Source organism: Myotis daubentonii, chromosome 3 (assembly GCF_963259705.1).
Source record: "Myotis daubentonii chromosome 3, mMyoDau2.1, whole genome shotgun sequence".
NCBI lineage: Eukaryota > Metazoa > Chordata > Mammalia > Chiroptera > Vespertilionidae > Myotis > Myotis daubentonii.
Genome location: NC_081842.1, coordinates 5,268,597 through 5,283,564, shown reverse-complemented (window position 1 = coordinate 5,283,564; position 14,968 = coordinate 5,268,597). Strand labels below are relative to the sequence as shown.

The following is a 14,968-nucleotide window of genomic DNA, read 5'->3' as shown; positions in this document are numbered from 1 at the left end:
TTGTGTATGTTAAAAATTATATTTATGATAAGTATAAGTATGTAATGATTTTTTTTTTGTATTCACTGGTCTGCCTCCAGTTGTTATTAATGGAAGTTAAAATCTGTCTTGACATAAAGCTTGAATTTTCTTGATTATGATGATATAAACAATTACTGCTTTAATGAATTGTGGTTATCTTTTAGCTCAAATGCTTTAGATATTCCAAAAAAGCCCTTTATCTTTTTGTTTGAAAGGAAAAGAGGATTATCTCAACATGAGTATTACCCAGATCTATAATGTAAATCCAAAGATGTATTGTTTTAAACTTCCACTATTTCCCCCCATAATCCACGGCTCAGGAGCCAAACATGGTGAATTAGAACTTAGATGTAAACAGCGTGGTCTTAGAAAAAAATTAGCTTGCCCAGCTCTAGCCAGCGTTGCTCAGTGTTTAGAGTGTCAGCCCACAGACCAAAGGGTCGTGGGTTCAATTCCTGGTCAAGGCCACATACCTGTGTTGCAGGTTTGATCCCTGGCCCCAGTTGGGGCATGTTCGAGGAGGCAACCAATCGATGTCTCTCTCACATTGATGTTTCATTCTCTTTCTCTCTTTGTCTCTCTCTCCCCCTCTCCCCTGACCCCCTTCTCCCCCTCCCTTCTCTAAAAATCAATGGGAAAATGTATCCTCAGGTGAGGATTAACAAAATTAATTTGTTCTGATCTCTTTTTTGCCTCTGTTCTTTTTTTTTAATTAAATATATTTTTATTGACTTCAGAGAGGGAGGGAGGGAGGGAGAGAGAGAGAGAGAGAGAGAGAGAGAGGAGAGAGAATATGAACATCAGTGATGAGAGAAAATCACTGATTGGCTGCCTTCTGCACGTCTTACACTGGGGGATTGAGCTTGCAACCCAGGCATGTGCCCTGACTGGGAATCAAACTGTGACCTCCTGGTTCATAGGTTCCCACGCTCAACCATTGAACCACACCAGTTGGGCCTCTTTCTTTCTTTTTTTTAAATAGAATTTATTAGGGTGACATTGGTTCATAAAATTATATAGGTTTCAGGGGTACAGGTCAATAATACATCATATGTATATTGTATTGTGTATTCACCACTCCAAGTCAAGTCTTCTTCCATCACCATTGATTCCTCTTTTACCCTCTCTTACTTCCCCCACCCTCCTTTTTTCTTTTCTGTTCAGGTTTTGTTGATGTCTTCTCTTAATTTTACACTGTGTTTAGAAACTAGAGAGAAAGTTGGGTCATACTGAGACTCAGATTTATAATGTGAAAAATGCCTATATTACATAAATGTTGGTTCTCCCTAAGCATTGAATCCCAAGAACCATATTCAATGTGATTTTCTGTTAACTGTTACTTGGATCATTTGTTCATTACTCCAATTTGTGATAAAACAATATCAAATTTAAAGTAAGAATATTAATAGTAATCCATGCCAGAAAAAGATGTTAATAACAGATATTTTAATATTTTGATCTAAAATTATTATCAGATTAAAGTAATAGTATACTTTTATTTAGGTGTTTTCTGTTTTGTTAAATACAGCTTCTTTTGTTCATATCTCTGACCAGAAATACGAAGCAGAAGCGTTTAAAATCTCAGATAAGAGTAATTCCTGAGTTGGTAGGTTCTCCTACTCAGTCTACCTCAAGCCAGGCAGCTTATTCTGCAAGCCACAAGACACGTGCTAGTGTCTCTTCAGGTGTTTCTTCTGAGGACTCTTCAGATTCAGCAGGATCATCAGAAAGAATGAGAAGAAGTAGACCTGTCACTCTAACAAATGGTTCTACATTATCTGGTGAGAAGTAGAATGTTATGTTATTCAACTGCTGAGCGCTCAGGTGTATAATACTGCTAGTTTCATAATAGAAGGGAGTAGAAAGGGGGGCTAATTAAGTTTTTAAATGGAAGTTTTTTTATTAAGTATATACACTTTATTTTCTGAATCCAAAGCAGGAGTAATATGCTACTTCCAGAAATAAGAGAACAAACGATTCAAAATGCTGATTATGTACTTTTTTTAAAATTTCTTTTTTCTTTTTCTTTTTCTATATTTCTTTATTGATTTCAGAGAGGAAGGATGAGGGAGAGAGATAGAAACATCAATGATGAGAAAGAATCATTGATCGGCTGCCTCCTGCACGCCCCCTACTGGGGATCAAGCCCACAACCCAGGCATGTGCCCTTGGCTGGAATCGAACCTGGGACCACAGGCCAACGCTCTATGCACTGAGCCAAACTGGCTAGAGCTGATTATGTACCTTTTAATACCAATTTTATCAGCTGTTTTTATTTTATTTTAATTAAATCTTTATTGTTCAGATTATTACAGTTGTTCCTCTCTCCCCCCCCCCCCCCCCATAGCTCCCCTTTACCCAGATCCCACCCCACCCTCTACACTTACCCCCCTCCTCCACTGTCCTCATCCATAGGTATACGATTTTTGTCCAGTCTCTTCCCGCACCCCCCACACCCCTTTCCCCCCCAAGAATAGTCAGTCCATTCCCTTTCTATGCCCTTGATTCTGTTATATTCACCAGTTTATTCTGTTCATCAGATTATTTATTCACTTGATTTTTAGATTCACTTGTTGATAGATGTGTATTTGTTGTTCATAATTTGTATCCTTACCTTTTTCTTCTTCTTCCTCTTCTTAAAGGATACCTTTCAGCATTTCATATAATACTGGTTTGGTGGTGATGAACTCCTTTAGCTTTTTCTTATCTGTGAAGCTCTTTACCTGACCTTCAATTCTGAATGATAGCTTTGCTAGGTAAAGTAATCTTGGTTGTAGGTTCTTGCTATTCATCACTTTGAATATTTCTTTCCACTCTCTTCTGGCCTGCATAGTTTCTGTTGAGAAATCAGCTGACAGTCGTATGGGTACTCCCTTGTAGGTAACTGACTGTCTTTCTCTTGCTGCTTTTAAGATTCTCTCTTTGTCTTTTGCTCTTGGCATTTTAATTCTGCTGTGTCTTGGTGTGGTCCTCTTTGGATTCCTTTTGTTTGGGGTTCTCTGCGCTTCCTGGACTTGTAAGTCTATTTCTTTCACCAGGTAGGGGAAGTTTTCTGTCACTGTTTCTTCAAATAGGTTTTCAATATCTTGGTCTCTCTCATCTTCTGGCACCCCCATAATTCGGATGTTGGTACGCTTGAAGTTGTCCCAGAGGCTCCTTACACTATCTTCATATTTTTGGATTCTTTTTTCTTTTTGTTTTTCCGGTTGGGTGTTTTTTGCTTCTTCGCATTTCAAATCTTTGACTTGATTCTTGTGATCCTCTAGTCTACTGTTGGAACTCTTTATAATATTCTTTATTTTAGTCAGTGTATTCTTAATTTCTAGTTGGTCCTTTCCATAACCTCAAGGGTCTCACTGAATTTATCAGCGGTTTCTAGAAAATTCTTGAAAAACCTTATAACTGTGGTTTTGAACTCTATACCCTGTAGTTTGCTTTCCTCCATTTCTGTCATTTGTGACATGTTTCTTTGTCTCCGCATTTTTTATGCTTCCCTGTGTTGATAGAGTGGCTTTCTGTGCTAGGTGTCCTATAGGGCCCAGTGGCTCAGCCTCCCCAATTACCTGAGGTGGACACTCTTGGTGCATCCCTTTGTGGGCTGTGTGCACAGTCTTGTTGTAGTTAAGCCTTGATTGTTGTAGGTATCACTGGGAGGAATTGACCTCCAGACCATTGGCTGTGAGAATCAGCTGTGTCTGCAGTGGGAGCACTTCTGTGCTGAAGACACCCTTCTGGGGCAAGACTTGCTTCAGTGGGGCTTTGGTGCTCACTGAGTCTGCCCCCTGAGTGTGTCCCTTATGGATCTGAGGAGTTGTAATCTGGATGTTCCCACTCTGACCACTGGGTACACTGGCTCTTGGATCTCTAAGGAGGTGCTAATTTAGCCTCTGCCTAAGGCTACCCAGCAGGAGCTATGCAGAGATCTGAAGATTCCTCTTCTTTGTTTGGGGTTTGGAGGTGCCCAGTTGAGGCCCAGCTGTGAAGCAATGCAAGCTGCCTTGGGCCGTCTTTTGGAAGCTCTGGGTCTCTCCGACCCAGCTGCAGTTTGTTAGGTAATTTTCAGGTTGCAAAGGGCCAGGCCTTTCATATGCAAAAGCCTCTGTACACAGCTTGGGTGGGGCGGGGTCTCAGGGGATCAACAGGGCGAAGCAAGCAGCTATGGCTGCTCCTCAGTCCTACCCTAAGAGGCCCCTCATCTCAGTGTCCCGTCCCGGTAATCGCTGTAAGCACCTCTGAGAGAAAGCCACCCTCGAGTTCTGCCTGCTGCCAGACAGTCCAGTTTCTCCCCATATGAGTCTGGGTCCCCAGAGACTCGCCCGGAACCAGAGTTCAGAGCAGTTGGGAGCTTGAGACGCCCTCCTGATTGAAAAAGACAACCGTGTTCTCAGTTGCCAACCCTTACTGCGTGCGCCTCTGTACCTCTGCACTTTACTTCCGCACCTCCTCTGAGTCTTAGTGTGCTTTTCTCTTTCCTTCTAGTTATAGAATTTCCCCTCAGCCAGCTTTCCTGTGGTTCTTGATGATGTCCGTTTTGTCTTTTAGTTGTATTTTTGAAGTGGTTGTGCGAGGCAGCAACTTCTGGTGTTTACCTATGCCACCATCTTGGTTTCTCCCTATCAGCTGTTTTTTTCGAACATCTTTAGAAAATATACTCTAGTATTTAGGAATCTGCTTTATGTCTTTTGTTATGAAGCAACTGCTTATGTGTGTAAAGATAAGAGAATGTGTGTAATGAACTGTTGATGCTTTGTTTTTCTTAGAAAGTGAAATGGAAGATTCCTTAGGTCCCTCTTTATCGTCCTCAGCTTCAGAGAGTTCAGAGGAGAGCAAAGGGAATTCAAGAGCTCGTGAGCCCTCCTTGCGCCGTAGGCTGGCCAGAAGTGGCAATCTCAGAGTGACCAGAACCCGGGCCGCGCAAAGAAGACCTGGTGAGAGACCCTGGGGTGCTTTGGAGGGATGTATATCATGAGGTTCAAAAGCTAAACACTGAATGGTTTATTGATTTAATGTATCTACATATGATTAGTCCTGTAAACTTTTTGAAAATTGGGGTATAGTTGACATCTGGCATGGTATTAGTTTCAAGTGTTCATCATAATGACTTGATATTTGTATACTAGTACATCGTGAAATGACCACAAGTCTATAGTTACCATCCATTACCATATACAGTTACAGATTTTTTTCTCATTATTTTCTTGAGATGAGGACTTTTAAGATTTACTCTCTTAGCAACTTTCTTTTTTTAAAAAAAATTGATTGATTTTAGAGAGAGAGAGAGCAACATCGATTTGTTGTGCCACTTATTTATGCATTCATTGTTTGATTCTTTTTAAAAATAGATCTTTTTTATTGATTTCCGAGAGGAAAAGGGAGGGAGAGAGAGATAGAAACATCAATGATGATTGATTGGCTGCCTCCTGCATGCCCCCTACTGGGGATCGAGTCTGCAACCAGGCATGTGCCCTTGACTGGAATCAAACATGGGACCATTCAGTCCATAGGCTGACACTCTATCTGCTGAGCCAAATCAGCTAGGGCCATTGTTTGATTCTTGTATGTGCCCTGACCAGGGATTGAACCCACAGACCTTGATATGTTGGGACAACACTAACCAACTGATCTACCTGACCAGGGCTTAGCAACTTTCATATGTGCACTACAGTATTAACTATAGCCACCATGCAGTACATTACATTTCCATGAGTTATTTATTTTATAACTGGATGTTGATACCTTTTGACCCCCTTCAAACCGCCCCTCCCCCTACACACACCAGTCTGTTCTCTGTATCTATGAACTTGGTTTTGTTTGTTTGTTTTTTAGATTTCACATATAAGTGAGACCATATGGTATTTCTTTTTCTTTGTCTAACTTACTTCACTTAGCATAATGCCTGTACAGTCACTTCCTGTTGTTTCAAATGGCAAGAATCCATTCTTCTTGTAGCTGAATAGTTTTCCATTATGTATATATATCACATCTTCTTTATCCATTCATTTTTTTTTTTAATCCTCACCCAAGGACATGCTTAGAGAGAGAGAGAAACAGAAAGAAACACCAGTGTGAGAGAGAAAGATGATTGGTTGCCTTCCATGTATGCTCCAACGGGATTGAACCAGCAACTTTTTGGTGCACAGGATGATATCAACCAACTGAGCCCCCAGCCAGGCTCCATTCATCTATTGATGGACACTGTGCTTTGCTTGTTTCCTATTGTGGCTATTGTAAATAATGCTGCATTGAACATGGGGGTGCATAGATCTTTTGGACTTGTTTTTGTTTTCTTTGGATAAATATCTGCAAGTGGAATAGCTGGATCATATGGTAGTTCTAGTTTTGATTTTTTGAGGCAACCTCTTTACTGTTTTCCATAAAGAGGCTGCACTGATTTACTTTCCTACCAACAGGACACAAGGGTTCCCTTTTCTTCATATCCTTGTCCATACTTGTTATTTCTTATCTTTTTGATAGTAACTATTCTAACAGGTGTGAAGAGATAACTTCATTGTGGTTTTGATTTGCATTTTCCTGATGATGAGTCATGTCATGCATGTCCATTTGTATGTCTTCTTTGGGAAATACCTATTCATGTCTATGCCCATTTTTTTTTAAGTTTTAATCCTGTCCTGAGGATATGTTTTATTGATTTTAGGGAGGGAGGGTGAAAGGAGAGAGATAACATTGATGTGAGAGAGATATATTGATTGGTTGCCTGCCGTACACACCCTGAACAGGATTGAACCTGCAACCTAGGTATGTGCCCTGACGGAATTGAACCCACAACCTTTTGGTGCACTGAATGCCGCTCCAACCAACTGAGTCACATCGGCCACTGCTCTCTAGGACAGTGATGGCGAACCTATGACACTCATTTTTTTGGTTGATTTTTCTTTGTTAAATGGCATTTAAATATATAAAATAAATATCAAAAATATAAGTCTTTGTTTTACTATGGTTGCAAATATCAAAAAATTTCTATATGTGACATGGCACAAGAGTTAAGTTAGGGTTTTTCAAGATGCTGACACGCCGAGCTCAAAAGGTTCGCCATCACTGCTCTAGGAGTTTCATGGTTTTAGGTCTTACATTCAAATCTTGAATCTATTTTGAGTTAATTTTTGGGTGTGGTTTAGGATAGCAGTCTAGTTTTGTTCTTTTGCATGTGCTGTTCAATTTTCCCAACACCATTTATTGAAAAGTATCTCCTTTCCCCATTGTGTATTCTTGTCTCTTTTTTCATAAGTTAATTGACCATATATGTATGAGTTTATTTTTGTGGTGTCTATTCTGTTGTATCCTTTTTTTTTTTTTTTTTTTTAAATATATTTTATTGATTTTTCACAGAGAGGAAGGGAGAGGGACAGAGAGCTAGAAACATCGATGAGAGAGAAACATCGATCAGCTGCCTCCTGCACATCTCCCACTGGGGATGTGCCCGCAACCAAGGTACATGCCCTTGACCGGAATCGAACCTGGGACCCTTGAGTCCGCAGGCCGACGCTCTATCCACTGAGCCAAACCGGTTTCGGCTGTTGTATCCTTTTAAGTCTTTTAGATTTAGAAAGGAAATCTGTTTTGGCAGTAAAATATAAGGAACATCAGTACTAAAATAGTGAAGTCATTTAAAAAATGTTGAAATAAGGAAGACCTTTCTAATCTTACTGTTACTTTATTTCTAGGTCCGGTTTCTTTAGAAAATGGATGTGGCAGAAAAGCCACTCGAAAGAGAGTCTATTTAAGTGACTCCGATAACAATTCATTAGAAACTGGTGAAAGTTTAAAAGCCCGAGCTGGAAATAACCGCAAAGTGCTAAGAAAGTGTGCTGCTGTGGCTGCCAATAAGATAAAGCTAATGAGTGATATAGAGGAGAATTCTAGCTCTGAAAATGTCTGTTCTGGCCGTAAGCTGCCTCACCGCAATGCTTCTGCTGTGGCTAGAAAAAAGTTATTATATAATTCTGAAGATGAGCAGAGCTTAAAGTCAGAAACCGAAGAAGAGGAGCTAAAAGATCACAATCAACCATCGCCAGTGTCCAGTTCTCATGCGGCCCAGAATACTGTCAATGAATCTGAAAATGGAGATTCAGAGTCAGAAAGTGACTTGCAGGTAGTCCGGAAAAATTGGCATGCTAATGGCTACAAGTCTCATACTGCAGCAACTTCTAAAACAAAACTTCTTAAAATAGAGTCTTCTGAGGAAAGTCATGGTTCAGATTATGGACATAACAGAACTAATGGCCCATCAACGTCTGGGCAGAAACTCAAGGCAGGAAGTGTCTCAGGGGAAGAGGAGGAAGCAGATTCTGAACCAAGAAAATACCCTGGTAGGAAATACAGCACAACTCGCAAGAATGCCACTTCCCTTAAAAAAGCAAAGGTCTTTACTGATTCAGAGGACTCTGAATCTGAGGAAGATAGAGGAGATGGTAGATGTCACAAAATGGAAACAAACCTGCTGTCAGGAAAGTTGAAGAGTGAACCTATGGCTGCATCCCACTGTTTCTCAGATCATGTGTCTGAAACTGATGTGGATTCAGATGATGACAAAACAAAAGAAAAACCAAACGATTTTGTGAAAGGTAATTGAAAACATGTCACTGATTTATTCTTATTGCCCTGTCCTTCTAGCATACATTGTTTTTCTTTCCTGTGAAACTTCTCTTTGCCAGTTGTTTTCTCTACACTCCCTGCATTCTCCATTAGTCTTTTTTTTTCTTTCATCTCTCCTATTCCTGTGTGCGCACCCAACTATTGGTTGAGTGCATTTAGTTTTACTCACATGACAGGCAATTTGGCCTTAACATTATTACTATTAAAGATTTCACTTCTTGTATTGGTGATTGGGGATATTATATTGGCGATGGGTTTAAGAAAACAAAGGCAAGCACATTTATAAACTGTCGTGATGATAGTTTGAGAAGAGGAAAGAAAAGGGTAGGACTGATTGAAAGGAATGTGGTAAGTAGTAATAGCAGCAGCTAACAGCATTTTCCAGGTGTTCTGTATATCATGATGTTTTTCTAATTGCTTTATGTTTTTTCTTTAATCTTCAACCAAGGATAGGTTTTTGTTTTTACTTTTTAGAGAGAGAGGACGTCATTGAGAGAGAGAGAGAGAGAGAGAGAGAGAAACATCAGTGTGAGAGAAAAACATCAATTGGTTGCTTCCTGTATTCACCGTACGCACCCTGACCGGGGATCAAACCTTTCGATGTATGGGACGATGCTCCAACCAGCTGAGCCACCCAGACGGATAAATGCTTTATGTTTATTAATCAATTTAATCTTCATATCTTTTATGAGATAGGGACTATTGTCAATTTTACTGATAACGAGCACAGAGAGGTGAGGTAAATTGCCGAATTAAGATTGTACTGGTAAATGGGGATTGATGAAAAATTTTAAAAGAGCAGGAGGCAGCTAAAGCTAGGATAAAAAGTTGGTATGATAGGAACTTGTAAAGTTAAGAAGTGTTGCAGGGAGGCTGAGAGTAAGTGGTTAGTTTTTATAGCCTAGTGTAGTGGTAAAGAGTTTAGTCTGTACTCATGTAAGTAAAAGGTTTTAATGTCAGGTGTCTGTGCACATAGCTAGAAAGGCCTGGGGTTTTACTGTGAGAAATATGTTGTACTTGTGAATGGTGCTGAGGCTAACAAGTCACTGCTCCCATGCCACTCACTGCCATTCCTTCCCAGTTAGTACGAATGCAGAATTATGGACTGATGTCATATAAATGTTGAATTGAAGATTAAAGGAATACTCTTAATTTTTAGATTCTACATCATGGGACCATGGACAAAGCAGAAAAGTTTCCAGGAAAAGGGTCTGTTCCAGTGATTCAGACAGCAGTTCGAAAGTGGTTAAGAAATCCTCCAAAGCCAAAACAGGTTTCCAAAGGATTCCTCGAAGATGTGCAGCCACTGCTGCCAGTAAGATTAAGCTCATGAGTGACATGGAAGATGCTAGTTTAGAAAACGTGTGCACTAGAGGTAAGAGGAGAAGGAAGAAGCCCCTCCGTTTTGCGTGTACCACAGCCGCGAAGATAGGGAGTGATTCTGAGGAAGACGCAAACGGTGAAGTGCCAGACGAACAGGGTGCGTGTGAAGGGGAGGCGCCTGAGGCTGACTCAGAAGGTAGCGCAGGAAGCGTTCCTCAGCCTCTCAGTGGAGACTCTGACTCTGAAGGTATGCCAAGGTCAGAATATAGGGACGGGCCTGCCAGGCGTACCGGTAGCCACAGAACAAATGCTGCACCTTCTAGAACAAAGAGGCCGTCATTTGGGTCTTCAGAGGAAGATTCAAAAAGCCATATTCCAAGGGGTGAGACTGGTAGAAAATTTCCTTCCGAGTCAACTTTGGAGCAAAAAACTACAGAGACTAACTTTGAAGAGGAACTGAATTACGGGCTGCGCAGGTGGAATGGCAGAAGACTCAGGACCTATGGGAAGGCTCCTTTCAGTAAGACAGGAGTGACTCAGGACTCCCAGGAAGCAGCTAAGACGGAAACAAGAAGGAAGAGACTGCATCCTAAATTGGGAAATGTGAAAAATTCAGAAACAACAGGGAATTCAGAGTGTGGACCGGACACTAGTCCCAAATCTGACTCAGAGTTGGGATCTGTAACTGAATCAGAGGTTGACTGTGCTGATGAGACAAAAACCAAAAAGAGGAAAACAAAAGGAAAAGCAAAAGTAAATGTTAGAAAAGGTAAAACTTTTACAGCTAACATATCTAAAACTGTGAGGCAACAAAGACAGAGCAAGCGTCCTAGGTTAAATGTGGATGACAATGACTGGGAGGATTTGGACTATGCAAAATCTAAGAGAGTTCTTCGACGTTCAAAAATTAAAACGAGAAATCAGGGTAGAAGGACTGTGAGATACCATGATGGGGATGATGATAGAAACTTAGAAAATGTGTTAGATTTTGATGATTGCACCTTATGACCTTGAGGGAAAACCAGTTCATTTAAAGAGGAAATGGACTGGAATTTATGGTGAAACCTGGCTGTTGAAGTTATTATTATTTTTTTGTCCTACAATTCAGGGAATATATTTATATTTTTCTATGAAAAGTTATGAATGTGACGAAATCATGACTGTTATTTTTATTTGCACTTGCTTGCCTTTGTAGCAGCATTCAGCACAGGTGCCAAAATATGCTTCATTTTGGGGGCAGATCTACTTAAACAGTATTTAACTACATATAGCAAGAGTTTGAAATATGTTAAACACTAGACATCCTGGTTATCACAACCAATGAGCATTACTTTCATGGTCGCAAGTGCCATGCAGATATTTTTGGAATTTGTCAGGAGGTGGTAATTTCTAACCCGTGTCATATTGTAGCATAACAATTTCACAAGACCTATGTTTACAGATTTTTCATAAATATTATGTCCATACCGACATTACAATCATGGGAGGTGTTACCATGATTAGTAGTAGGCAAGGTACCTACCACTTTTTTTTTTTCCTTTCCCTGACTACTTGAGTAGAATGCATTATACTATATTTGGTCATTTTCATTGAAATGGTTTCCAGTTTTCTTTTCAAATGCTGTTGCATCTTTTTTTTTTATTTTAAAGGAAAATATCATTATTATTATTTTATAAACTTGAATTTATAAAGTGCTGGTAAATTATTTTTTTTAATGTTTTGATCATATATTTCAATTCCTAAGGCCAGACCATAATCCTAGCATTTTCTTTTAGATTGTGCTCTAACAAAAGACTATATAATTTTCTTTCCATGATCTCCTGGTTTTCATGTGAGGGATTTAACCAAACTCTTGGTCTTCGATAGTCTTACTCTGTGACATAGAGGAGTTTGTGTGCCTTAGATTTAGGGAGAGTTTATTCTTTAATAGAGTGTACAGAACTCAGAGAATATTTAAATTATATGTAGTTCCCCCCATTTCTATTGAAATCGTAGGGTTGAGTTTTGTTAAGTGTGCAATTGCAAATCTCATCTATATAGGAAACTAGTGAAATGTTATCTCCATCTCTTTGTTTTAGCTTACTGCTGCCATGTGCAATCTCAAACATTCTTTGCTGGGGTAACTAAGTATAACTTCATTAGTGACCTTTACTTTAAACCTAAGAAAAGTCATATTTTGTTGGAAAATAATTTTGGAATCCATTTAAAGCAAAACTTTTATCACATCATCAGATACCATAGTAACACTTAATTTTTTTTTTTTTTGAGCCAAATGTTTTTACTTGATAAGATTGTGCTACTCCAAACAGTATAGGTGGCCATTCCTGGCTTGTTTGTGCCTGAAGATGGACTTGATTCAAATGGTTTACATATTTTGTAGCGAAGGAGTATGGTTTCAGTACTCCCATCTTTACTATTTATTGGCCCTATTTGGTTTCAAACTAAATTAACCTTTTTCTCCTGTGTATCCTTAAAGTGGCAGATAGGGAAAAGCACCAGACTCTGGTATTAGTGTTAGAGAATGTTCTTAAGTGTTGTTACTGTGCAGTTATCTATCCTGTTTGACATGGTAAAGGTATTTTCTCTTTTAGACATTGCCAGCTGAGATAGGTGGGAGGCCTGCCTCTCCTTTGGTTGTTTAGAGATGCTCTTCTTCTCAAAACTTGTATTAAGTGCATAGTACACAGTTTGGTGCAGGATAATTGTCCTTCACTCTTGACCTGAAAAAATTAATGGAATGCTCTTTACTTCCTTAATTTTAAGAAGTGATGATAGATGGCATATCCATTAATTTATTTAAACTTTTCTTAAGCTTCTCCATTTTATATCTAGTCTCAGGGTTATAACTCCATGTTTACCATCATTTGCAAAAAGGTACCAAAAATCCTTAAATAGGGAATACATTCATAAACACGTAAATTCTTTTGGTAAAATGTTAGTTTGACCATTTAGGCTTCATCAATAGAACTATTCTTTAGACTAAATTAATTGGTCATTGACAGGCTGGTCAACTAATTACTAATTTTTCATTTTGTCCAAAATAGTTACACCCTTATTTATGTAAGAGTTATTCTGGTTTCATCTGGAAAAAAACACAAGAATTGTCCTGGTAACTTTGCATGTGTGGTTGACAATGGTAGCTTCACCAATTCTGAAGTAAAACTAAGGGATTATAGAGAGAATCATTTTTTTTGGTCACGGTGCTATTCCTGAGGTTAACTTTGAATATGTGACACACACTCCTAAATACCTTTAAGGAGAATTAATAAATCATTAATAGTTCAAAATGTTTACATTGAGCACTAGAACGTTTGATTTTTTTCTACTTTATGCGAAAAGGCGCAGGGATTTAATGCACAGATGTACTTTAATAAGTTTGGGATTGGTTTGTGTTTTTCTTGTGAGAAAAGATAAAAGGTTACAAATTGAATGTGAACTGATGAAGGGCTATAGCTTTCCATTGCACTTGACATAACTTAATGGTATATGAAAAAAATACTACTGTGTTGTGTATGTCCAAAGTCCTCTGACTTTATTCATTTATGGTTTAAACAAAAGGGTTTGAGGTACTTAGGTTTGATTTTTTTATTTCTTTGAATAACTAATTTTACCAAGCATATTAAAAAAATTAAAATGTTTAAAGATAGGTGAGGTTTTAAAAGCATTTTTTTCATATCCTATTTTTTTTTAAAAAGGGTATATTGACAATGTATAGTAATTTCTGAATAAAAGGAAAAATATATTCCAAGTTAATTCCTAGGATTGTCGTTCTCCCTTTTTTATTTTATTTTAGGGGAAAATCTCTGATTAAATCCTTTCTCAATTTACTAGTCCTTAGAAAAGGATAAAGCAGTTACAGCTTCTAAATTAAAACACAAAAGTTTCTTTTAAATAGCAGAGGTTGTACCTGAAAAGGAAATCAGTTTTATAATAAGGAAATAGAAGGAAAGAACTTATGTTTTAGGAAAATTCACTTCAAATCTGGAAGTGGAAATGGAAAAAGGAGCCATAAACCAATGAAAATACCGTCTGAGGTACTGCTGTCCGAAAACAAGATAAGACACTTCACCAAATCCTCCCACTTCATCAGTTGATGGCATCTTCAGTAAAAATTCTATTTAGAGTACCATTGGGTCCATACTACATTCCCTGTCGTTCTTCTAGCCTTTTTTCAAGAAGAACATCAGAACACAAAATTTATTAACTTTACTGTGTAGTATTAAAAACTAAGCTGAAAGGATTTTAATCTCTTCTGTAACTACAAGCTGAATTTGTACCATTTGAACAAAATGAGGGGTTTGTATATCAAAATATAAGAACATCGTTAAAGGTGCATACAATATTTTTGGTTTTTCTTTCTACTCAATTGAATTGATTTTTCAGATAACTTTTAAATGGCCAGATAAGGTCTTTTTGCCTTGTCCTTTACTATAGCTGAAATACCAGCCCCATATTTTTCATTGCTATTAAGTCAACATATTTACTTTGTCAGGTATCTTGTAGCTATCACCAAATACTTTAGCTTTCTTACAGCATGTGGAAATTATAGCTCAATTCTAGTATGAAAGAGTGCAACAAACCACCTTCATTGTAGAAGTTTTTGTCTATTGATTAAGTATGCCTTGCACTTCTGCAGTGGATATCAGGGAATAATAAAGCAGAAACCCTAAGAAACTTGCAACTTAACAGTTTAAAGACTGTCTCTTATTCTAGTATTTGGGAATAGAAAGATCAAACTAAATAAATTTGTCAAAGCTAGGGAGGAAGTGGGACATAGTGGGAAAATATAGTCCAACTACATTAGTAAATGCTAATCCTGCTTGTAACTCAATTGTGAATTATTAGGAAGGATTGAAGTGTACAGAATATAATGACGAGGGCTGTGTTACCTCTTCTTCCATTCAAAGAGTATTTTTATAGCTATTTTCTTAAATTACAGATGCTGCCTAAGGATACATGGGAATTCTCAAAGTTCAGGGGGGTGTTTACCAGTCACTCTGCCAAGCTGTTC

At 38.5% G+C, this 14,968-nt stretch overlaps 1 protein-coding gene across 1 annotated transcript in view; it reads left to right on the top strand.

Annotated features, from left to right (window-relative positions):
* Positions 1 to 14,968, top strand: part of BRWD1 (bromodomain and WD repeat domain containing 1) — a 97,650-nt gene that overhangs the window by 74,304 nt on the left and 8,378 nt on the right. Inside the window, 4 exon segments of the mRNA XM_059685888.1 lie at positions 1,576 to 1,802; positions 4,782 to 4,949; positions 7,704 to 8,603; positions 9,794 to 10,726. Coding sequence (XP_059541871.1) covers positions 1,576 to 1,802; positions 4,782 to 4,949; positions 7,704 to 8,603; positions 9,794 to 10,726 — 2,228 coding nt within the window.